A 25211-nucleotide genomic window follows, 5' to 3' on the forward strand; every position below is an offset into this window, starting at 1 on the left:
GTAGCTCTTTAATCTATGCTTGTCGCCATTAAAACATTCATTGAAATACAGTCCTTTTTTATTTGCTCTAATTCGAAAATCTAATAAAAAACACACTTAGGCGTCATCACATTAACATTTGGTCCAAATCGAGCCGGATACGAGCAGAACTACAAGAAAAAGTGTGTTTCGAGCGGTGGGCCGAGTTTTTGAGTGAACAATTTATGTGAACAATAAACTGCGCATGTGGTGTGCATTGGAATGCAAAGAACTCTCGGCTGCCGGTTTTTGCAAGTTCAGTTATCAGTGCGAATTATCTACAATACGAACGATTACTATACAAACTGGGTTTCAAATGTGTTGTGAACTTGGCAATTACAATATTGAGCGAGCATTGCAATTCACAGTGAACTATAACCTCCTACGTTTGGTTGTTGCAATTTCAAGATGGCGAAAGACTCTGGAAAACTAAAAGTGTTGTTCGCATTACAAGATGAGTGCAAAAACAATTTGGTGAAAGCGGAAACAAATTTCAAGAAATCACCTAGAGATAGGTTAAAAAGACCATATTTGGAAGCTAGACTGGAATCGCTAGAGAGTTTATACTATAGCTTCAAGGAAGGTCATAAGGCAATAGTGTCCGAAACTTTGACGGACCGCAACCACCCGTACTTCATTGAAGATAAATATGAAAATTTCGAGGAACTATACATTCAGTATAAGGCGTTGTTGCGAGAGAATCTACAATCATTACTAACGTCTACACAGAAAACAACGACAACACCAGTGGTTACCCAAAATCTTGGTCAATGCGACTTAAAACTACCTCGTATTACATTACCGACATTTAGTGGAAAGTATGAAGAGTGGCAAACATTTTTTGACATGTTCTCATCATTAATACATCAAAATAAACATATTACGCCAGTAGAAAAACTTCATTATTTGAAGAGTAATTTATCGGGTGAAGCACAAAACCTATTGAGTAACTTTTCTACTACAGATGCGAACTACGAGGAAGCTTGGAAACAGCTGATGAGACGCTATAACAATAAGAGATACATAAGTAATGCAGTGTTGAGAAATTTATTTTCAGTGAAAAAACTGAATAATGAGTCAGCTAATTTGATTAAACAATTGCTGGATACTACATCAACATGTTTGAAGTCGTTGGATAACATAGGTGTTAGCACGAGTGAATGGGATGCGATTATAGTGTTTTTAGTCGTGTCAAAGCTAGACACTGAATCAATCAAACAGTGGGAACAACATATGAATTCCGTAAACAGTGATGAGCTACCGACCTGGGAACAATTACGAGAATATTTAGAGAGCAGATTCAGGTCTTTAGAGATGATTGATACAAATGTGACACGCACCACACCAGCACGCACCACACCAGCTGCTAAGCCTAAAGCTTTTCATGCTTCTATTGAGAACAAATGTAAAATGTGTCAAGAAAACCATTTCCTTAATCAGTGCAAAGAATATGGATTGTTAACACCCAACAAAAGACAAGATTTTGTGCAAAGTAACAAGCTATGCTTCAATTGTTTATCACCTACACATTCCGTCGCGAAGTGTCGTCTTCCAACGAGCTGCAAGAGATGTGGACGTCGTCACCATACTACCCTACATTATGAGAGAGAGAACAGAGATTCCAATCAGCAAACTACTGCAGCGAACGAGAGAGATGGAGCCACAGTGACATCTAGAGATTACCAACGTGAGAGAACGAGTACATCATCAGGTGGTACCCATATTACTACAGCATTTTCTAGAGGCAAACTTCAGCCAACCTGTGTCCTGTTAGCAACGGCTAGAGTTAAGGTATTTAGTTCAACTAATTGTAAACATACTGTAAGAGCTTTACTTGATCAGGGGTCTCAGGCTTCTTTTGTGACTGAGGCCACAGTACAGTTACTCGGTTTATCACGTAAACCTGTAAGTGGTTGGGTGTCAGGGTTGGGGGATGGTTCTTTTAGAATTAAACACTCAGTTTCACTTCACCTTGTGTCACGCCATAATCCACAACGTGTTATCCAAGTAAATGCATATGTGTTACATTCCTTAACATCTTTGCTTCCAGCTACACAACTCAGCACACCATCGTGGTCAGATATTGATAACCTACCATTGGCTGACCCCACCTATGCAACGCCAGGGAAGATAGAGGTCTTACTTGGAGCAGACGTTTATAGTGAAATAATACTGGAAGGAGTAATCAAGCAGACTGAAGGGAGCCTGATGGCGCAAAACACAGTATTCGGATGGATAATATCAGGGAAAGTGACACCAGAGCCCGGTGAGTCATCACAAGCTAATTTTACGAGCATGCACATACATATTGAGGAGGATGACTTATTGAAGAAGTTCTGGGAAATGGAGAATGAGCCTAATACAATACAAAAGGAAATGACAGAGAGCGAAAAGGTATGTGAAAAGATATTTGAAGCAACAACAGTGAGAGATGAGGAAGGAAGATTTGTTGTGAGATTGCCATTTGCAACGGATGATCCTAAAAGTAAATATGGTCATTCTGAAGAGATTGCTATCAAAAGATTGGAGTCATTAGAGAGAAAATTATCGAGAGATCCTAAGCTGAGAGAAGAATACAACAAGGTGTTTCAGGAGTATTTGACTTTAAATCATATGAGACCGGTTTACGAACATGAGGTGGAGAATAACAAGGCAGTGTATCTTCCTCACCATGCCGTGATAAGAGAAGATAAGGAGACTACAAAACTACGAATCGTGTTTAACGCATCGAGTAAAGGAGACAACAATGTATCACTCAACGATGACCTACTTGTTGGTCCCAAATTGCAACAAGATTTAAGACATATTCTGATGAGATGGAGAAACCATAAGATATGTCTTATCGCGGATATCGTCAAAATGTATAGAATGATCTGTGTAGCGGACGAGCATACAGATTTTCAGAGAATTGTATGGCGATTCACTTCAAATGAACCCATCCAACACTTCAAGTTATTACGCCTGACGTTTGGTACTGCATGCGCGCCGTATCTGGCAGTCAAAGCTTTACAGAGCCTAGCCAAGTTAGAGGAAGATAGGTATCCGCTAGCAGCCAAATTAACTAAGACAGATTATTATATGGACGATCTAATTACTGGAGCAAACACAGAAAGTGAGGCATTACAAATATACGATGAGATGAATAGGTTAATGAAATTGGGTGGATTCAAACTTCAAAAATGGAATAGTAACTGTGAAAACATAGTAGAGAAAATACAAGATAAAAATGAGCAAAATGGTAAGCAAGTAACACCTATTAAATTGAACAAGACCATCAAGGTCCTTGGAGTGAGTTGGTGCAGAATAACAGACAATTTTGTGTACACAGTGGAGTTACCAGATCCCAAGGAACCGATTACCAAAAGAAAAGTGTTAGCTGATGTAGCAAAGCTTTACGACCCAGAGGGCTGGATTGCTCCAGTCGTTGTTAACGCCAAGAAATTTATACAAACACTGTGGAAATCAGGACTATTGTGGGATCAAAGCTTACCTGAGGACATCCTGACTGAGTGGTTGGAGTATAGAAGTAGCTTGGCAGATTTGAGGGAACTGAAAATACCAAGATGGTTTAACGCTACACCAGGTTCTAAACAGGAATTACACGTGTTTTCAGATGCTTCCAAATCAGCCTTCGCAGCTGCTGTCTACATACGAGTCACCGATGAATCAAACAATGTTCATGTTCACCTGGTAACGGCAAAAACCAAAGTAGCCCCAATAGAGAAGGAGATCACGATCCCGAGGCTGGAGTTGTGCGGTGCTACCTTGGCGACCAAACTCATATGGGAAGTATCACAGGTTATGGAGATACCCAAAGAGCATTTGTTTGGCTGGACAGACTCCACGATCGTGCTCGCATGGCTGAGAGGAGGCGCATCTCGGTGGACTACATTTGTGAGTAATCGGGTGTCCACTATTCTAAATATAATGAACGTTGAACAATGGAATCACGTACCTACAGAATCAAACCCTGCAGACTGTGCCTCGCGAGGTGTGACCCCGAGGGATCTCATTGCACATCCTTTATGGTGGCAGGGCCCGCAGTGGTTGTCGAAGAGTAAACTTGAGACGAATACTACATCAATTGAAGACACGCACGAGGAAGAGAAAGTTAAGGCTCTAACTGTTTCAACCAACATTGAAGAAGACTTTATCTGGTCGAGATTTTCTTCTTTATCGAGGTTACTAAAGGTCCTGTCATACTGTAGAAGAGTTAAGATACCAAGAGATGAGAGATTAAACTTACCGAAATTTATAACAGTTGACGAACTTAGAGAGACATTATTGATCTGCGTTAAACAAGTCCAACAGATAGAATTTGAGAGTGAAATAAAACACCTGAAAGCTAAAGGATGTGTACCTAAGAAAAGTCCTTTACGCACTTTATGTCCTTTCTTGGATGAAAAGGGAATTTTAAGAGTGTCAGGTCGCATCTCACATTCAGACGCAAGTTATGATACGCGACATCCAATGATTATGCCTGCTAAAAGTCATTTTACCAAGCTTTTAATTGTTGATGCGCATCATCAGACTGCTCACGGAGGTCCGCAAGCTACGCTTAATTTCTTAAGGTCTAAGTTCTGGATCATACAAGCCAAAGAGCGTGTCAAAAAGACCTTTAGAGAATGTGTGACTTGTTTGAGATATACATCAAGGAAGAACACTCCATTGATGGGTCTTCTTCCAGAGTCAAGATTAAAACCGAGTAAACCCTTTAAATCTACAGGAGTAGATTATTTTGGGCCAATACAAATAAGATTTTCACCAGGTAGAGGAGCCAAATCCTATAAGGGCTATGGATGTCTTTTTGTGTGCATGGCTACTAAAGCCATACACTTGGAAGCCGTCACTGACTTGACCGCAAAGGCATTCATTGCGGCCTTTCGGCGTTTCACAGCACGACGTGGCCATTGTCAAGACTTATGGAGTGATAACGGCACTAATTTTGTTGGCGCCGACAAGGAAATACAAGATATGTTCAATAATGCCAAATCATCACTTCCTGAAGAGATAGCAAAACTGCTTGTGTTAGAGCGCACAAATTGGCATTTTTTATACCTCCGCACTCACCCAATTTCGGAGGGTTGTGGGAAGCGGGCGTGCGTAGCACTAAAACACATCTGCGTAAAATGCTTGGAAACACTACACTTACCTACGAAGAGCTGGCAACGGTCCTGGCACAGGTGGAGGCTTGTCTAAATTCGCGTCCCATAAGCTTAATTAGTGATGACCCTAACGATCCCCTGCCTTTGACACCAGGCCACTTTCTCATAGGCGAACCATTAATAAATATTGTTGATCAAGAAGTCGATGGTAATTATAAGGGTTTAGATAGATGGAGGATGACTCAAAGAATTGTTAATCATTTCTGGAATAGGTGGTATAGAGAATATTTGGGTAATCTTAATCAGAGATATAAGTGGAATTCACAAAATAAAGAACCTGAAATAGGTAATATTGTAATCTTAAAGGAAGATAATATGCCGCCTGCTAAATGGCTATTAGGTAAAATTATACAAAAACATCCTGGTTCTGATAACATTACAAGAGTTGTATCTGTCAAATGTAAATCTGGTATATTCAAACGTCCAGTAAGTAAGCTCTGTTTAATTACTAAATAGGTTTTGTTCATGCTGGTTAACTGTTTAGTTTTGTGTAACTACATATTTGTAAAACCTACTTAAGTTCATTATTAAGTTATTAGTATCTATTCACAGCATAAATATGTTCCTATAGCAGTGCTAAATGTATCAAGTAGGTACATTAAGACAAACTTATTGTGTAAAATTTGATATATTAAGCATTTAAATATTTAAGTTTAAAGTGTTATTTAAGAACTAAGTTCTTGGTGGGCGGAATGTTCATGCTATTATTATCTTTGGCAAAAAAAGAAAAAAAAAAGAGATGTCTGTGGTAGCTCTTTAATCTATGCTTGTCGCCATTAAAACATTCATTGAAATACAGTCCTTTTTTATTTGCTCTAATTCGAAAATCTAATAAAAAACACACTTAGGCGTCATCACATTAACAGGGCTTATTACAGGATTCTACTAACCCAAAAATATGGAATACTTTTTCAGCACTGTGTAGAAGGTGCGGTACATAATATCAAAGTTTTCACGTCACATACTCGTACCTTAACTACGAAATGAAATAAGCGATGCAGTATTTGCTAACCAAAAAAATACTAATCTTGCAGCAGGTCTATGACAAGATTTAGATCCACTACATTATTGACACTTATCGCAAAAGTTTGTTTGCATGAACACATCAAATATAGTATGTTAGCTACGGAAAAAACGGATGTAAAATATTGTTGAAGCGCGCAGGCTGGACGTTAATATTTTAACGAGTTGGCCGTATGTTATCAATTTTTTACGCTAAGGTCGGCCGGCTCTTTATTCATGAGCCCGGTGACCGGCGGATCGTTTTACGATCGTCGATTTGCGGACCGTCTGGTTTCTGGTTCGATTCTCGATGCAAATTCGTCCGTTTTATCGCACACTGTAAACCGCTCGCCTCCATAATATATTTTCTGCGGCCCGCAGTGCCAAGATACTTGCCGTGCAATTGTTATCGGATGACGTATGAACGGCGTAATTGATTCTCTTGGAAGAGAACCCGAAGATAGCGTGAGAACCCCGAATTGGCAATAAGCCTGTCGGCAATTTATGAATTCGGTTCTGGTTTCTTGTAAGGCCTCAGCCTCGAACTTAGCGGGCAGCGGGGCGGAAGCGGCGGCGGCGCTTGAGCGGGGCGGGCAACGCAGACCCGTTCTCGAAACAAGCGGGCAGCTCGCGCGGCGCTTTAGCGGCGAAGTGTTGTTTTCGGGGTTGTGTTGTCGAGATATTTGTTTTTATTCGCAAACGAAATGTCTGAACAACGGCGACAATTTTATTTCGATTCAAATTTATTCCTAACGCTCGATTTATTGTGGGCAAAAGAAGGAGTGCGCTGCCCGCTCGTTGCCCGCTCCCTCGCCGCTGCCCGCTCGTTGCCCGCTCCGGCGCCGCTGCCGCGCCGCTGTTTTCGAGAACCGGTCTATTTGATTTTACGCATAAGATCCTGCCGCTCCCGCGCCGCCGCCGCCGCCGCCCCGCTGCCCGCTAAGTTCGAGGCTGAGGCCTAATATACGGCTGATATTTCGCATGCGACGTCGACTCGAATTTAAATGGAGCTAGTTCTTAGAATGCGTTACATCACGAAAACTATTTATAAAGGTATGTTTCTCCCTTTTACTGGTAGTACGTAGATACGTAGGAAACATGTCTTATAAAAACACACTTTCTAATTAGTTAAGCCATTCTTACGCAATTCTACGAGTAGGGCTTAAGAGCCTTATCGCTACCGTGGCAAAATGGAGGAACCATACTCATATCTCTCAAACTACCTATAAGTTTTCCTGAAAACGGCAATAATAACTTAATGGACGCTCACAACTTCCGCAAGCATTATTTCCATAAACGACAATCGCCACAATAGTGTTCAAAATGGAATAAAAAAGGCAAACAGAAATAATGTGTATTTTATTCACGAGCCGCCAGTAAAGCTATCAGACATGTCCAAACTTCGCTGAGTGCAGCTTGCTTTATTTCCGTTTGACCTGTCCCGTTCGATGCTATTCCTGGAACACCACGGGCCAGACATGTTCATTCCGCCGACAAGCCGAATGCAACTCGTGACAGCGCGAGTCTGCCGCCGCTGCAGCGACACGGCTCTGCACTTCCAAATTTGAATATTTAATTGCGATTATTTTGGCGCAAGACTGACTAATTAATATAGCAAATTGACGTTTCTAGTGCTGTCCCGCGACTCCGCTAATGGAAAAGGCTTATTCCGGGATATTCCATTTTACCGAATCAATTCGAATTTTAAATTTTCTATTTGCATAGGTTGGCGACGGCTACTTTACGATTGCAGTTTCGTATTCTTTGTTTGGTGTTTTATTTTGTGCATTTCGAAGAGGAGCTGCTACGTGATACGGACTCGGTGCCGGCATAAAATATTTTCGAGTTGACATTGTAGTCTTTCTATTGAATTTCACACGAGCTTTCAAAATTTCCTTGTGCTGGGGTAGCACCCTCCGTTTGGCTGTTAAATGTTAAACTTTAATCAATTCGCGAGAATTCAGTGAACGTATTCTTCTACAAAGAATTTATTTGTTGCGCCTTTGAAATTTAGGACGGTTTCGAATAAGGGCAATATAAACACGGGACGCGTATATTCAAGGAGCCAATGTTTATACAAATTATTTTGATTTTAAAACCGCCAGAATACAGACATAGGCATTCAATATTTTGTCTATGTATTACTAAAAGCCAAAAGTTCTACATCAGAATTATTTACAGGGACACGGTGTGACCAAAAAAATCACTCCGAATGTGCCACACGAGACTCATAGAGCAGGCCCGCTCTAACTTAAACCTAACTTAGACGTAGGGCCCCGGAGGAACGCGCGGACCCGGGATCACATTAAAGTGCGAAACATCCTTGCTCCGGGAGAACTATATTGAAATAAATAGAACTACCTGATATGTGACATGTTTTGGGACTGAATTATGAATATAATAATACTAGATAATATAACAAAGATAACTAAGTACGAGTATGTGTTTAAACCATAGACGTAAGTAGTTATAAAATTAAATCTTTTTTAGTTTTACACACAAATGGTAGACTTTTATTCGCCTTTTTTTTCAGAATAACTAACATTGCTTTGATTGGTAGTTGACCGAATACAACAAACAAAAATTGAGTGTTTTACCAAAAGGTAATTTTTTTTTTAATTATTTTACGTAACTTCAAATAACAGAAATTAAAAATGTTTTTTAATCAAGGAAAGTCTTCTTTAGACTAAACCTGAACGCATTTTCTTTTTACCTACCATCGCTTGAATAAACAACGCTTCAAAATCGATTGAATAGTCATACCTAAATTTTCTCGAAAAATTGAAATTCAACCAATTGAAACTCAACCAAAAAGCCTAGTGTTGAGTATCGTTCTGTAATATGCATCTAGAAGATTAAATCGGTTTTATTTATTAAATATACATTCGCAATACTCTCCTGTCGCCCTGTCATTCATTTGAAGAACCCTAAATTTCGCTGAAGCGGCCTAGAGTCCTTTACTACCAATCTCTAAGTCTGAGTTGCACCATATTACTTTAACTTTGACAAACGTCAAAAATCTGTCGAACTCCATACAAAAAACATCGGTTATTGTTAAAGGTACCGTCAAAATAAGTTGGTAAAACTCAGCCTAAATATGATAAATAGCCTTTATTGAACACGTCTAAATTGAAATCGGTAATCGGAAACCCGAATAGACAAGGTGTCAAACTTTTCTTTCGGCATATTGCGGGGATGAAAATTTAATCTGTCAGTCATCCATGACTATCTCGTTTGATGCTCTCTCGAACTTTTGACGGCTGCTTCTCCAACTTTGAGTGCTTCACCAAACTCTATACACTTCCCTTCGAACAGGCGGTTAAACACAGAGGTACAGAGTTGGCACGCCCCGTTACCATTATTTGTTTTTGTAACACAAAACACACTCGCAACTTTATTAATTATACTAGATGGATTGTGGCTCTTTTCAGCGGAATAAAATTATGTACATTTTAACTCCCGACGGGAAAACAGGGTTGTTTTAAGTTTGTCTGTTAAGCTTCTTGTGTGTCTTTAACACTACTTATCGACATCTAACGAAGTGCACTAACTACTTCCCTATAACATCAACAACAACAAGTGACCTCAACTTTGTAAGAATTGTGAAGGTTTCAGGTTTCATTCATCGCAATCGCTCACAATTGGATCGAACGTGAACTGAGCAAATGAAAATTTCATAGCCCTCGAGCGGAGTCGTTAGCTCGCAGTATGTTTTCCGTATATTAGTTTAACCCTACGTTGCGGGTGGGGTCTAATAACCCAGCGGCAGTTCATTCAGTTCATTCATCGGGAGCCAGTGTACCGTAAAAAAGAGCTGAATGTGCGCTCCGGTCGACTGGCCACTGCCAATGAAACCTCTCGATTGAAATGTTTATTCAAACACAATGGATATGTGGAGTTTGATCCACATAAAGAACAAATGCTGCAATTCGGTCAGATGAGAACCATTTTGATAATATTAATATTTACGTCCAGTGACAAGCGGGTTAATTTAATTTGTTAAAACATGATAATTTTATTATTATTGAAAATATTTTTGAACAAATCCCTTATGTCATATGCATGTCTGCATATTTCTTAAATAAAATATAATAATTCCCATTAGGTAGTCCAAACCACATGTATAATTTTCCATGTTAATTACAAGGCTTTAAGAATTAAATAAAATACACGCTAAAGAAACCTCAACTCAATAAAACAGCTAAAATATTACCGGTAACGTTCCCATTGAACTTGGAGAGAACCTTGACTGAACTCGTTTACTTCGTAATCAGGCTCTTAAAATTGTTTGCGACGGAAATTTTGGGACTAATTAACTCAAAATAAATCCACCAAAAGGCTACGAAACCGACTGACCAATTAGCCGAGTTGATTTTAAGCTGAGCGAGCTAAGCTTTAGCGCTCAATTGAACGTGCATAAATGATTTTCTTGGGATATAGTTAACATGATAAAATCGTTTATCCAATTTATTTATAATCTGAATAAATTACACTACATTGGTTAATGCCAGTAGGCATAAGCTAGTCTATAATATTTGCAAGCAAATAGGCATATTCGGTATCGAAAAGTTTTATAATGTTTATCGTAAAATCTTTTCACATTTGATTGATCTTTTCACAAAATGACTGGCGTCTCTCGGGAATGTGTTTATTTATTATTCTCGTGAAATTACCATTTTGTATTTCTTGAAAATAATGTAAATTCACAGTAGATCTGATTTCAATTTTATTTTCGTCGCTGTGCTGAAATAATTTTCAGAATCGGAAAAATGTCTCCAGATATTAATAATTCTCAGTAAAATAACTATTTGTTGGTTTCAAACCAACTAAAAATCTAATTTTACAGTCAAGGACAGGTAATTGCGTTTTCAGGAATAAATTTACTATTTTAAGAAATAATTGAGCCTTGGAATTCTTGGTAAATGTTGTAAACTATCTAATTTTATCGCTACAAATATTAGCCGTGATTTTCTTTTAAAGGGAAAATTAAAGAGAGGACTTACTACACCGTAAGGCATGGCATAAACTCAAATGATTGCACAACTGCCAATAATTCAGCCAACAATCGGAGTAGTAAATACCAATTTACATTCCCGTTGCAGTCGGTCGGTATTAATAAAACCATAGTTCATTGTGTGTCGACCAAAAGTCAGTACGCGCAGAACCGCTGAAAGTCAACACGACCACAAAAACTAGGTGCGTCAACAGCACAACCGGCTAATGAAAAGTCAACTGTACGCCCGTTAGCGATATAATCATTAGGGTTCCAATACCGCTATTGGGTAACAAACTGGAAATTCATTTTCAAAACAATGAAGAATAATTTATTTATTTTAAACTACAGCTAATTCTAAAGACTGGAGTGGGTCAAAAATCGCGTGCTCTCAATATTATTGTTTTGTATTTAAGTTTGGAACGGCAAACATTTAGGTAAAATACACAATTTTATTTTTGTTATTCGTTTTGTAATTCATTCAAAATATTTGGTCTTCAGAGGAACTCTACGGTGAGTAAATAGTTCGTTTCCTTCGGTAATTCCACCCAATAAATACCTTAGCCGCTTTTTTTCCCTCTCGTTTACTTTTTTCGCTTCCGACTTGCGACTTCCTTGTTAATTAGCAAGGGGTGTTAAATTTATTTTTAAACTTGTCTGTGATTATACATTTCTTTCTGTTTTTTTTCCTTTTAGACTCTACTTTCTCGCCATTTGTTATTTGACTTGCTTAATCATACTGTAAACAGATTTTTGTGTTACTCTGTTAAGCATTATTTAGAGACTATAAAGTGTTATACGATAAAAAAAAGGATTTTAAAGAACTAGGAACATTTACAATACATCTCATTTTTTGATCCAAAATATTAATCAAACAGATGTATTCATACTGTACCGTAATCGTACTTCGAATAGCTTTTTAGATTGTCCACATAATGTGCTATATCGTGACGATAAATGACGGTTCATTTGAAGAGACACAACATACTGGGCATCATAATATACATATTAACCCATTATAAAATGTGCGTTAGGAAAGCATGGCTGCAGCAAAATTCATATTTTCATCGTTAACGTTAAAGTCAGCAGGTATCTATGTTTATCACGAACTCATATCAAAAAGCATAATGCAATAAAAAGCGTATCACCCCTTCATAAGACATACTTCTCGCGATGCGTCACGCTTAGTTAACTTTATTATGATAAACGTATAAACTGGGTGTATTGTCGAGCTTTCCTTGCGTCGAGGAAATGCGTATAATAAAGGCATGCCCAGAAAGGAAAGCGAAATGAATGCCCCACAAAAAGGAGATATAACTCGAAATGTCCACACGCAACGATCCGTAAAATAGTCTTGTGTCCGTTTAAAGGAATATCCACAAAAACATACTGCTCAGAGCGAAGGGCACTTTGGGCTGACGGCTACATGAAGTGGATGTAGGGAATAGGCAGCCCTGTAGATATATCTGATCCAATATTCCAATTTCTTTGTTCTAATTCTAAGAAAAATCTTCAGTGTTTTGCAAGAGTAGTTTTCTTTATTTCAGTCTAGGTACTCAAAAGTGAACTTTCTGCTGAAGTATTTGAAGCTTAATAAAAAAAATTACTATACGCAATTTTGCGTAGAATAAGGGCCCTTTAAGTATCTCGCAAAACTGGACAGTTGTGTGAACACACAAGTGAGTGTCACCATGGGAAAGAGCCCTTTTGCCTTATAATAGCTATTAATTTATTCGTATCTAGCTCGTGTCAAACTTTCCGGCTACAAATTCAATAGACTCTTAATTTACTCATTAGTCATAATTCATAATCCAATATATTTCATCATTGAAGACGCCTTAAATTAATAGACACAGCCACTAATGGCCCCTCCATCAAAACACAAAACAAAGGAGGCAACAGTAAACAAAAACTGAATGGATATTACAAAACATCCTTTTTCGAAACCGATTGGGAATTGCGCCCTCCTATCCCGACAGGAAAATTCCATTTCCCAAATACAAAACTAAGAAGAGACGACACAACCTAAATACCTTGTAAGTAAACGAAGCGCAATAAGTAAATAGCATTTTCTGCTTTGTGGAGATCTCAAAACAAACGGGCGATGAAAAACTCCAAACAACTTTTAACGATTGCTGTTTCTCGTGACTGGATGGGATTGTTTTGCGGTGTATCGTTTTTCTGCTAAAGTTAGAACTGGTTGGATCTATCTGTAATGTATTTAATGTTGGCTTGGTTTATTTATAAAGGACTGGTTTTGTTTTTCTCGATATTACTAAAGCATAGATAAAGTTAGGTATGCTGATGCACACACCGATGATGATGACTCCATTATGTAAAATTGTGCGTCTATCATTCAAAACGTAAGTTTTGAGGCGAGCAGGAAAAGTATCCCAGCCAAGACTGATCTTTCTTAATTTACATGAAGGCCTTACTACACAGTAAACCATACTTACTCCATTAACAGTCACAATATACCTGCTTATGTGTAGGTATATTCTTGGTTAAGGAATATTTTTAATTCAATTCAACTTACCACTCAACTGGAAACGAAATAATTAATGGAAGTTTTTATGACTTGCAAAACTATTGTTCCGAATCAGAGAGAAAAAGATGATTAAAGCTATATCTACCCATGAGTAATGATTAAGGAGAACAGACATTAAGCTAAGTACATGGTACAAAACAATTCCGTTGATAAGATTATTAAAAACACTCCATTATCACTGTGTCTTATCTTCTTGACCGATTGTTGTGATTGTATTTTAAGGTGTACAACACAGGGTTAAAAGTGCAATGAATTGGCCTTATCAAAATAAACATGCTCACGTGCAGACCTATGGAAACGCAATAAAACATGAACACACAGTGTTTCTAAATCAGTCTATTTATACAACCCGAAGACAATTGGCAGATTTGTTATTGTTATTTATGGAATAACTACAACATCCAGAAAGTGAGTTTCTTAAGCTGAGTTGCACCACCTAACTTTAACCGTAATTATAACGTTATCCGGTGTATTTTGTATGGAGTTTGACAGATTTTTGACGTTTGTTAAAGTCAAAGTAAGATGGTGCAACCCAGCCTTAAAGTTTTGCGTACATACACCTAGCATTAAATTAACCAAGGCTTTAATTATTATAAATTGTGAAATAATAATTTCTACAATAATGTTATTAAGTAGATGATTAATAGGATGTTATGTTTTTCTTTTAAAATTGTTCAAAATTAAAGAAAAAGAAAACTGAAAATTGTTGAATTTATAAGATTTATATGAATGTTACAATCTAATAGCAACTTTAGTTTAATTTGTAAACAGAATGCTATTGACTGATAAAAATCATATAAGCACTTAAATCTGAAAACACTTGGTAATTTCATAGACAAGCTCCTAATAAAAAAAATATGTGTTGTAGATAACAAATTAATTGTGTATATTGTAACTATTAATGTAGAAGCACTATGAATGTAGAAATCATATTAAAATGTCTTTCGGTAGGAATGTCTCAACCGATGCCAATGCCGTGCGGGGCCCACTGCGGGACCTACTGCCACCCTCACTGCCTCTACAACAACAACGGCGGGTCCACCGTAACAGTCGTCGACCACAACCCCTGCTACCCCCCACCTCCCCACTACCCCCCTCATCAGCACCCGAACTACCCACCACAGTGCCCGCCGCAGTACCCACCACAATACCCGCCAGGTTGCTGCCCACATCACCCCAATTACCACCACACTACGTGCCCCTGCCATCAAGCTCGCTAAAGTAGACATCTGTGATATAGATCTTTTTATTTGATGTGTTTTTTATTTAATAATCAATTGAGAATGTTTTAATACTATTATTTCTATATTTATTTACCAAGAGTTATAAGAACTGAAAATGTTTGTATAAATAAATCTTTAAATACCTACCTATGGTGTTGTGTCAATTACTAATAAGAATTTATAAAAACACACTCACAAGAACAACTTGTGTACTTACATATTCACTAAACTTCAACATTGTAACAATAAAATGCCAATTTTTGGTAATTTCAAGTCTCAACTTAGTTTCGTTCGTGTAAAGGTAGTTATTTTAATAATGAACTGTTTTATATGCCATGGTAAGAATAGGTAAATATAAGTTTTATTTACTGTAAACATAGATAACTTATCATTGTAAAGATTAGAATTGGTCATGCCAAAGTATTTTCCGTGTTGATATAATTATCTTATCAGTTCACAGAAAAGGCTGATTTACTATGACTTAAAACTATAGTAGGTATGTTTATATAACTTTCACATTCACAATTTCACATCGAACTTACGATGAATGAATCATTGTCTGAAGATTGTAATCGTTGAATAATATAATATTTTGATGGAAAATCCATATTTTTCTAAATCTATGTTGTATGTAATAACTTGACTAACATAGCTGATTTAAAACAGTCATTATATGATCTTATTCTACAAAATACTCTAAGTATACAAATCTATCTTATCAGTTCAATGGAAAAGCCCAAAGGTACGGAACTATGGAATGATTAATTCTGTGACTTGTGACTTTAACAATAAGGTTTAATGTCTACTAAAGTTACTATTCAATAGTAGGGTAATAAATATCGATTATTAGATGTACATAATACACCGACCATTCGGCAATGGTTCAGTATCTGAAAGATTGTTCAGAGAACTAATCGTTGTTCTCTCTCTAAAGAGTTTAGAAGTTAATAAGAAAACCACACAGGTAAGTTAATATTTTTTCCACAAACTAAAAGTAAATCTACTTTTGAATTTTATGAATGTTTAAGTAAAATTAATACCAAATCCTCCACTTACTTCTGATAAATTACATAGACAGAGTAGCCTGCAATGAAAACTAAATAATCTCATGATGATGATGATAAAATTTCAAAAGAGCATAATTCAAAGTTTTGTAAATTAACATAAAAAATTAATGATAACATCATTCACTATAAAAGACCTTATTTTGCAGCTATGCCGCCACCACCACCAAACGGGCCTCCTCCACATGGTCCTCCCCACCACGGGCCACCACCTCATGGTCCACCTCACCACGGGCCTCCTCATCATGGGCCACCACCTCATGGTCCACCACACCCACCCCCGCCACACCACTAGCAGACTGGAAGTGGACTGGACCAATATGAAGAAGAACAAGAGTTCACATAATAAGTTGCTTTAAAAATTACTTTTAATATAAAACGTATAGATAAAATAAACCTCACAAACACTGGACCTGCCTCTTTCATTTTTAGATTTCTCTTTTTATTGGATGTTCAATCCAGTATACGAATAATAGGTACCTATCGATGATTCCAGCATACTATTGGGAGTCATCTGCAAAAACTTTACAGTAGAGTGGACTAGCTGTTTATATTTTTTTAAATAGAAGTAGAAAAGTAACTACAATTAAATTTTTTCTATTTTAAACTTATTTTAAATTCAGGTAGGCATCGTACCCACGATTTTCAATTTTTAGCACGTAATTCTAAACTATGTAATTGGACCAGGACTAAAAAGTTATTTTATAAAAACTAAGTACGCTTTCTAATAACTTTATTTTTATTATAGATTTATTGTATCAAGTAGGTACCTCATGAGTATGAATTATTACTTTGTAATGTTGTATGTAAACCTCTATTACCTAACTTACAGCATCTCATGCTCTACCTTAGAGATCCGCTGCGATTTAATGACTTTTTCTTTATAGGTACAGAAATCGATGTCTATAACTAAAACAACTGTGAAAACACAATACAGAATGAATCACTAAACAATATTCCGTATCGATTAATCTTATCATTTCCGCAGTAGAGACCGATCAAATGGAAAAGTGACTTACGTCTATGACAATAATGTTTAATGTTTAGTAATATCACGATCCAAGAAAAAAGTAATAAATATAGATTATACCAGATGTACATAAACAACGACCACTCGGCGTTTGTTCAGTATCGTAAAGATAGCACAGAGAACAAACTATTGTTCTGACCAACTAACAGTGTAACAGTTGATAAGGAATAAAACACTAGGAGGTAAGTTAAACAAACCTTTTTTTCACTAATCAGAATGTAAATTATTAACTAATTGAATAGCAACAGCTTAAAATCTAAACTGGGCTGGGCTAAAGGAAGGATATCAATTTGTCCTTCCTTTAGCCCAGTTTAGTTTGGCATGAGCTAAGTGCCTACTTAAATTATTAAAAGGTGACTTTTTCCAATGTGCGTTGTAAACCGAACCGAATATAGTAAACTGCAAATTCGGTTTTTTACCAACCTAGCCTGAAATATAATAAAAATGCCTTCTTTTTCAGTTATGCCGCCCCCACCACCACACCACGGGCCTCCCCATTGGGGTCCTCCCCACCACGGGCCTCCACATCACGGTCCACCCCACCATGGTCCACCCCATCATGGTCCACCGCACCATGGTCCACCTCACCATGGTCCACCGCACATCCTTTGGCCTCCACATCACGGGCCTCCGCACCACGGGCCTCCGCACCATGGACCTCACCACCATGGACCTCACCACCATGGGCCACCACATCACGGCCCACCACACCACCGCTAACTGCAAATTGAATGGACTAGTATTGATAATGAACAAGAGTTTACAAAGAAGATCTGACTGAAATGTGTTTAAAATTGGTGATTATATAAATAATTTAGTTGCTTGTAATATCAAGTGTACAAAGTAAAATTTAACTCATTATTACATGCTTATTTCATTTTACGACGATTCCTGTCCTGCCTATGACGCACTTATTTAAAGTGAATCATTCACAAAAATTTAATTCCACGGTAGAGCGGATTAAAAGTAAATTGTAAAATATTTGTATAGAATTTTTATTTATTATTCCGGTTGAATGTATAAATTATAATCCTGTTATTTAACATTTCTATTTTATGGTTCCTTGTTTAGTTTGTCAAATAAGATTAGCCCAAGGCTATCTGGTCTGGTTTAAATGCTTTATTCTTTTGAATTATTTCCCTTAGAAACCAACTAAGTTAAGTTTTGGATCAACTATAATAATAATAATCTAATCTAGAGTACTGAATTTTGAAGTTTTCATCTTTATTAGGTCCTTATAGAAATTGATAAGCGCCTATACCTGAAAACAAACTTTGCAATTAATCACATACACATACTTCGTCCGTATATCGATCAATCTTATCAGTTTCGTAAAAAAGGTTGATAATACTGAAATCTGGCATTCTGTAACTTGTGAATGTAGTACTAAGGTTTCATTTTCGGTAATGTCGTTATCTCAGAGAAGGGGAATAATTATAGATTATAGCAAAGGTTGATAAACAAGGTCCACTCGATAATTGTTTAGTGTCTGAAAGATTGTACAGAGAACTGGTTTTGGTATTCACTATTTACCAACAAAAAGTGTAGAAGTTGAAAAGAAATATAAACAAGGAGGTGAGTAACAAAACTGTATTCCAATACGTAGTCAAAAAGTAAATATAACCTTTTTAATGAATATTACATTTTTTTAAATTTTTATTTCTTACCACAAGTAACTTTAGCTTTATACTAATAAACCTATAAGTACCTATTGATTTATCTAATACGCAGCTCTCTGATTATGATAAACTTGAACATGTACATTTTTTCAATAGACATCATGACAACAGGTGTTTTTTGTTCATTCTAGCTGTGATTTTATGTAGTAACACCTAACCACTTGACCCTTCCGGGTATTATAGTAACCAACAATTTTTTTGAGTGGTCACTTTTATTAAGAGTGGCTCCATCGTTCGAATACCTAATCGTATCAATTTATAGTGAATAAAAGCCTTTTTTTTCAGTTATGCCGCCCCCACACGTGCAGCCACCTTGCGGGCCATACTGCCAAGGTCATCACGGGCCACCCCACCATTGTCCACCTCACCATGGCCCACCACACCATGGTCCACCACACCATGGGCCACCACACCATGAGCCTCCCCATCATTACCCACCCCCTCCACCACACCACCATCATCCTCCACCTCCACCACACCACCATCCCCACCCACCCCCACCGCATCATCCACCAGGTTATGTAGAACACCCTCCCCTGCCGAACCCTGGCTTCCACCCTGTCAAGCCTTACTAGTCAACTGCAAATGGAATGGACAACAACGAAGCACAAATGGCAATAACAGAAAACAAGTTCACTTATAGGCTGGAAGAATCGAACCTAGTGTGCTTAAAAATTGTAATGTAATTACATTTAATATTTAAAACAAGACTATATTACATTAAATACCTTAAAATAAAAAAAAGACCTATATATTGTGTTTCTAATATCAAACAATACAGTTCTTTCTCTTTATCCTAAGATTTTTCCTTTTATAAGTGCTTAGACTAATATGTAGTAAATAAATATCCGGTGATAAAGACTTAAGAAATTTTATTTATTCTTAGTATTGCTTAGTTCATCTTGCTTAGAGAAAATAAATCATTTTCCTATAGAAAGAAACATCTAATGCCAGATACAGTAATTATTTGATCGTTCTCTCTAACGGCGATAACTGTGGAGGGAAATAACTAGAAACCAAACAGCGTTCTTATTAAGAAAGTTTTTCCTCATAACAAGATTACGTTCGCCAGATGTGTTGAGTAGTGCTTGGTGCAATTACATGAGAAAAGCGTTCAATGTTCGCTTGAGTCTCTACATTTCCGAAAAAAATAAGAAGTACTCATTTCCCGAATCCAGAAGCTACGTGGTAATACAATATCAAATTCAGTCCTGTAGTCTTTTGTTTTAATTTGGAGCAGGATAACAAACTTAATCAATTTCATATGAAGTACGGTTAATCTCTAGAACTAATAAGTTGACAACAAAAACATGTTTGCAAATAATGCAATCGAAATATTTAACAGACCATACTAATCAAAGTTCTCATATTACAAATATTATCGTTAGTATGTACCTACTAATCTTATCTTTCTTATTTATACATATAACTTACTAATCGATGATAAAGTACATTTCAGTACATATAACTTTTTTACACGTGACACATCTACATCCAAACCATTCATACTTACTGTGATTACTAGTATTATGTGTCATGGTGATATCATTACGGTTGAGGAATGACGATGGTAATTCTTTCTCATGATTAAATGTTCGTTACTAGAACTTGTTACAGGCACCATACATAGGAACATTGTACCCGCTTTTAGAACAAGCGCGAACAATAAGAAGTATGTACCTAGCTTAACCCATAAGGCCGCGGCCACACATCAGGTTTCGCATCTCGATCAGCTGTGAAAAAGCAGAGAATCGTTCGAAAACTAAGTACATAAGACCTTGATTAAATGAAGATGGATAGCTAAGATTTTTATTATGGAGTTATTAATGTCTTTCGCCAGTATTCACAAACATTACTATAAGGTCTCACAGTGCGCGTGGACGCACAGGGTGACACACGAACCAATCACAGAGCTCTATTCAACGCTGTGTGATCGATTTGCTGCTTCACTCAAGCAAGCATAGTTTGTGAAGTAAGTTTTTTTTACTTATTATAAATTATATTGATAACTAGACTAAGAAATAGATAGGATTTTATGAGGTAATGTGTCGATTATAATGCGTTCAAGGTTTGAATTAATTGAAGTCAATAATGAAGACTTCTTGCATAGTTCACATTGCATCATACCTCGTGTACACCCGGCCTAAGTTTATGTTTTGTCCACGTGCACCATCCCCACTTTTCAGAAAGTAATCAAGGCAACCGTTGTTCGGATTTGGACTATTCTCACAATTCATACACAATTCGTGTGAGTTAACTCCCGAAATTAACCTGACTAAATCAAATTCCAGAATTTCTTGCCAGTTTCTATTCTATTCATTGTATCTAATCGTTACCTTTACCATTATAGAATAGTGAAAAACTATCCTTAATTCCATCCCTATTTCATTTTATCGAGTAGTCTTTCCTTTCCCTCTCAATTTTTAAAGTGTTAATGAAAAACTACAAATAAAATCGAAAATTACTTACTAAAAATATTATTGCCAAGAATAAGCTCTTGGTCTGCATTTCACCTAGTGAAAAGTCATGATCAAGGATTATGATAATTGTTAAACTTAGATTTAGACATATTTATAATAGTGTTGCCTAAAAGGATTAAATACTGAGCAGTCATATTATACAACTAAATAAAGGGAATTAATAGGGCTCGTATTCGTATATCATTGTTAGTTGATAGCAAAACATCCTAAATAAGCACCATTTCCTGGAAACAAAAGGGAAGTCAACTTGAACAATCAATCATCGCATACTGGTACAAAATAGAGGGTTATAGGGAAAAACAACCGATACGAGGGCGGAACAAAATAGGCAATAGCAGGTTTACCGACAATTCAATTGGTTCTCCTTTGAAAACTAGGAAATACCCGCTTGGTCTGACTCACCTATAGGGCCGAGCGTGATTTCTAGAATTCCATTCGCTGTAGAACTTTATTTCCAAACTGTTACAGCACATTTTATTTACCTACTTACTTGTCCATATAAAAAATATTCAGCAAAAAATATTATTTTAACGATGACTTAAAACTTTAACTTAAAATTGTAAAGTCGTTCAAAGGTACTTAAAGATTTTCAGTGCCAAACTGAAAATAAGTAGTTTTGCAGTTCAAACTTTTTAGTCAGATGTAAATTACTTTTCTTTAAAGGCCTATTTTGAATATTTTTCTTTTCTTTCCATGAATATGTCTTTTTCCTGCACCCCAGGCGATTGGAAAATCGTCCCTACTTGGAGTAAAGATTGTAAAGATGGTGGCGCATCAAGCTCCATCTTATTTAGTAGTATTTGAGTTGCTATTTTGCAACGAGAACGTTTAGGTACCTAGTTTGAAGAGCTGTCGTGTCATCGTGTGTGTCTTTGTTACTTCATAAACGGAGACTTTTTATAATTAAAACACTAGTATTTTTATTAGTGCAGTGCAAGAAACAATCATAAATTTTGTTCCAGTTGGCTACACAAACCGGGGTAGTGGTCGCTCGGAAGGTAATCCGGCTCAGATCTATCCATCATCCACCGCGTACGAACACTGCGTTCACGAGCGCCGATGTAGATGATGCATGCCTAACTAACATACACTTTTATGAGTACTAAAGAGAACATTGTAATCAAATACTTTAGGGGTCAAATTTCTATGCCAAAGATGCTGAGTCTAGATGTCTTTAGCTATCGAATGAAATCCAAACTTTGTTGCAATTAACCTCAGGTGAGCTGAAAGTGAGTTACATTAATTGTATGTCTACTTTGTGAGGAGTAATATTTACTAGTCTCACAATGAAGTTTAAAATTTTCATTAAAAATACTTACCTACTCGTATCATCACAATTCACGAAAGCTTAACTAAGTATATTTTTGTAATTGATTCACCATCGTGAAGCCCTCGGCAGTCAAAGAAAATTGATTTCTATTATTGGCATAAATATTCTATTATTACAAGCTTTTATATTATTTAGAAGACGGACGAAAAAGGATATTAATTTATCATACAGACAAGAACTAACATCAGTACAAAAATAGCACAAAGTCCGTTCTGACGCACACCAACAACTTATTGAAACAAAATACACTATTAGCTACTTGGAAAAAATAAGCGCAAAAGTTCCGAAACTTCGCTTATTTCTTACTTTCCTTCAAAGCCGCGTGCGTGGCATTTCGCTAAGACAGCCTACCATTTTGTAGAGCCTAAACCATGCCTATCATGGCCCATCAAACTAAATCATGACACGTGTGAGGCTCACGCGTTGAATCCAAATGCTGTGAGTAGGGCATAAAAACATTTGCGACTTTATACCGCCATCAATCCAGAAGAGGCCGAGTACATAAATAGTAAACACGTAACATCACTTTTGGACGGTAGTTGCAGTGAGTTACGGTTATGGCCCCTTCCGCTGGTGGCTTCGGCAGCGATAGCCCCAATATCCGCGCCGATTGATGCACACCGACCACGCTTCTCCCAGTAAAGCGCTACTTTTTAATTATTGGGTAACGTACAAGGGACACAGATGAGACCTTCAATTACTTAGTGTTATAATATGAAAAGTTACATTGATAGAACACACTTTATTGTACACCATACAAGACAAAAAAATGAATACATATACAAAGTGTTTATTCAATCAAATGTGTGCACCGCAACATTTTTAATTGAAAATCAAATAAATATACCAACTTGTCCTATAAAAAGCATTTTATAATTAAAATATATCGATACAATTACACATCCTTTAAAAATATCACAGATATAAAGTATCAGAGCAACGGAATTGCTCGTGGAAAGTTTCACCAATTAAATAAGAATGTATTTTATTATAGGTACAGATGACAAAGAACATCTTGCAGACACAGGAAAAGCTTTATTTTATTATTTTCCAGATAAAATATAGGAAACGGTGCAGCGTTCATTATCTTTTTATTATGACGAAGATAAAGTGAATGGGACAAATTAAAATGAAACTCTTTTCATTGTAATGCTGTTATTAAAGTGCCTTCTTACCTTTATTAGGTGCTTGCTAAGGGTGCTTACCTATGAAATTGACACTTCGTAAAAAATTTAAAGGTATGGGTAAACCAATTTTTAAATAGTAAAGGTTATTAAGTTTTGTAATTTTAATTTTGCTACTTAGTCCTTGTTTACTATAATTTGATGTTATAAGGTTTAAAGCCATAACACTTTGTCTCTTCTTTGAATTGTACTGATTACTTATTATTATTAAAAAAATGTTGGTATATTTATCAAACACAATTAAAAGAACAATAATGAGTCCCCAGCATTATCTGCGAAAGTTTGAGGCCACGCTGATGTGTATAATAATTAAAATTTTAAAAGTAAAGTCGTTAAAAAGTAACTAATCGTAGGCAACGTCAGAACATAATACCGTTTTAATATCCAGTTTTATGAAACAGCTCTAAAAGACGCCTTAATTGAAATATTAATCACGAATTCTTTGGGGCCGAGTCCGGTTACAGGAACTTTATGAAAGAGCCAAGGAATAAAAGGTAACAGCCAGATTCATTGGGGTAAGAAACTAGTGATTTAGACATGTGAGCGGAAAAGTACATATACCTACCTACCTCTTTTGCCTTATTAGGTAAAAATTGGTTTGTCAAGTAACTTTCACAGAAATTCATTGTTTGTACCTATTATCATAGCAGTCTTCTCCGAATGACATAACTTGATACTCTACAAAGAGCCAAATGGGAGGATGAAAACTGATACTGATATAAAACATTATATTCGAATCTACATAAATCTTCTATGCTTAATAGCATCTAAAAATATTAAGTAAGGAAGATGTAAAATACTGAATTTCTTTTTGGAAAATACCTAATTGATTTTTTTTCTTCGCTCCTTGAATCTTGATTTGAAATCGATTCAACAATGGCAATATTGTCTGATCTGACACCACATCATATAATTGAATCCTACAATATCTTGTTTTTTAATTCAAAGAGTTATTTTAGTTGAGACAGAAGCTAAAAGCATGTACCTAGTTTCTGCGTGAGTAGATAGCATAAAGCTGACTAATGTTCCACCCAACTTAGGCAAGCTCCCCGTGGCACAATTAAGACGGTACCTAAACTAAAAGCGGGTTATGAAAAATAGCGCCATCGTGCGGCGAAGCGCATGTAGAATTAGCTCTAAGCCAAGAAAACTAGTAATTTCAACTGTGGGAAGTAGCAAAAAAGGCGCTCAGAGCAACCCGATCCCCGCACTTAATTAAAAACTTCACAACAGGTTGCTTCCCGCTGTTGTGGAAAGGAAAAAGGAATATTGTTGCAGCTTCCACAATGGCTACCTATACAAAACACGTACGCAAATCCGCCTACAGTTCGCAACTCTACTCGCAGCCTGATTAACATTTGATGTCGTGCCTAAACAAGTTTCAGAGTTGGTTCCAACTTCTGAGCATAAAAAAACACTCTCAATGTAATGTACCTACCTACTATGTTACACACATCTATACTATCTATACTAATATTATAAATGCGAAAGTAGC

The 25211-nt window shown here is 36.8% G+C and overlaps 2 protein-coding genes and 1 long non-coding RNA gene across 3 annotated transcripts; all 3 read left to right on the top strand.

The window, feature by feature from the left end:
* The first annotated feature begins 426 nt into the window (after positions 1–426).
* On the top strand, positions 427–4727 carry LOC135075980 (uncharacterized). The gene is made up of 3 exons (XM_063970427.1): positions 427–808; positions 2069–3912; positions 4662–4727. Exons 1-3 carry the CDS (start codon positions 427–429, stop codon positions 4725–4727), a joined length of 2292 nt encoding a protein of 763 aa, XP_063826497.1.
* A 9312-nt stretch (positions 4728–14039) lies between these two features.
* Positions 14040–16425, top strand: LOC135076166 (uncharacterized). Its single transcript, XM_063970631.1, has 3 exons — positions 14040–14134; positions 14678–15913; positions 16163–16425. Exons 2-3 carry the CDS (start codon positions 15800–15802, stop codon positions 16370–16372), a joined length of 324 nt encoding a protein of 107 aa, XP_063826701.1. The 5' UTR covers positions 14040–14134; positions 14678–15799; the 3' UTR covers positions 16373–16425.
* A 664-nt stretch (positions 16426–17089) lies between these two features.
* LOC135076167 (uncharacterized) lies at positions 17090–19583 on the top strand. The gene is made up of 3 exons (XR_010258197.1): positions 17090–17225; positions 17504–18618; positions 19008–19583. It is a non-coding gene; the product is annotated as an uncharacterized LOC135076167 (long non-coding RNA).
* Positions 19584–25211: the final 5628 nt, after the last annotated feature.

Source organism: Ostrinia nubilalis, chromosome 11 (genome assembly GCF_963855985.1).
Source record: "Ostrinia nubilalis chromosome 11, ilOstNubi1.1, whole genome shotgun sequence".
Lineage (NCBI taxonomy): Eukaryota > Metazoa > Arthropoda > Insecta > Lepidoptera > Crambidae > Ostrinia > Ostrinia nubilalis.

What these genes read in the sequence shown, in the direction of transcription:
- LOC135075980 (XM_063970427.1), top strand. Translation starts at nt 427, where the DNA reads ATGGCGAAAGACTCTGGAAAACTAAAAGTGTTGTTCGCATTACAAGAT. An exon ending in ATGCGACTTAAAACTACCTC is followed by an intron (nt 809 to 2,068) that starts GTATTACATTAC and finishes CTTTGCTTCCAG; the next exon opens with CTACACAACTCAGCACACCA. An exon ending in CATCTCGGTGGACTACATTT is followed by an intron (nt 3,913 to 4,661) that starts GTGAGTAATCGG and finishes GACTTGTTTGAG; the next exon opens with ATATACATCAAGGAAGAACA.
- LOC135076166 (XM_063970631.1), top strand. Translation starts at nt 15,800, where the DNA reads ATGTACATAATACACCGACCATTCGGCAATGGTTCAGTATCTGAAAGA. An exon ending in TTAATAAGAAAACCACACAG is followed by an intron (nt 15,914 to 16,162) that starts GTAAGTTAATAT and finishes CTTATTTTGCAG; the next exon opens with CTATGCCGCCACCACCACCA.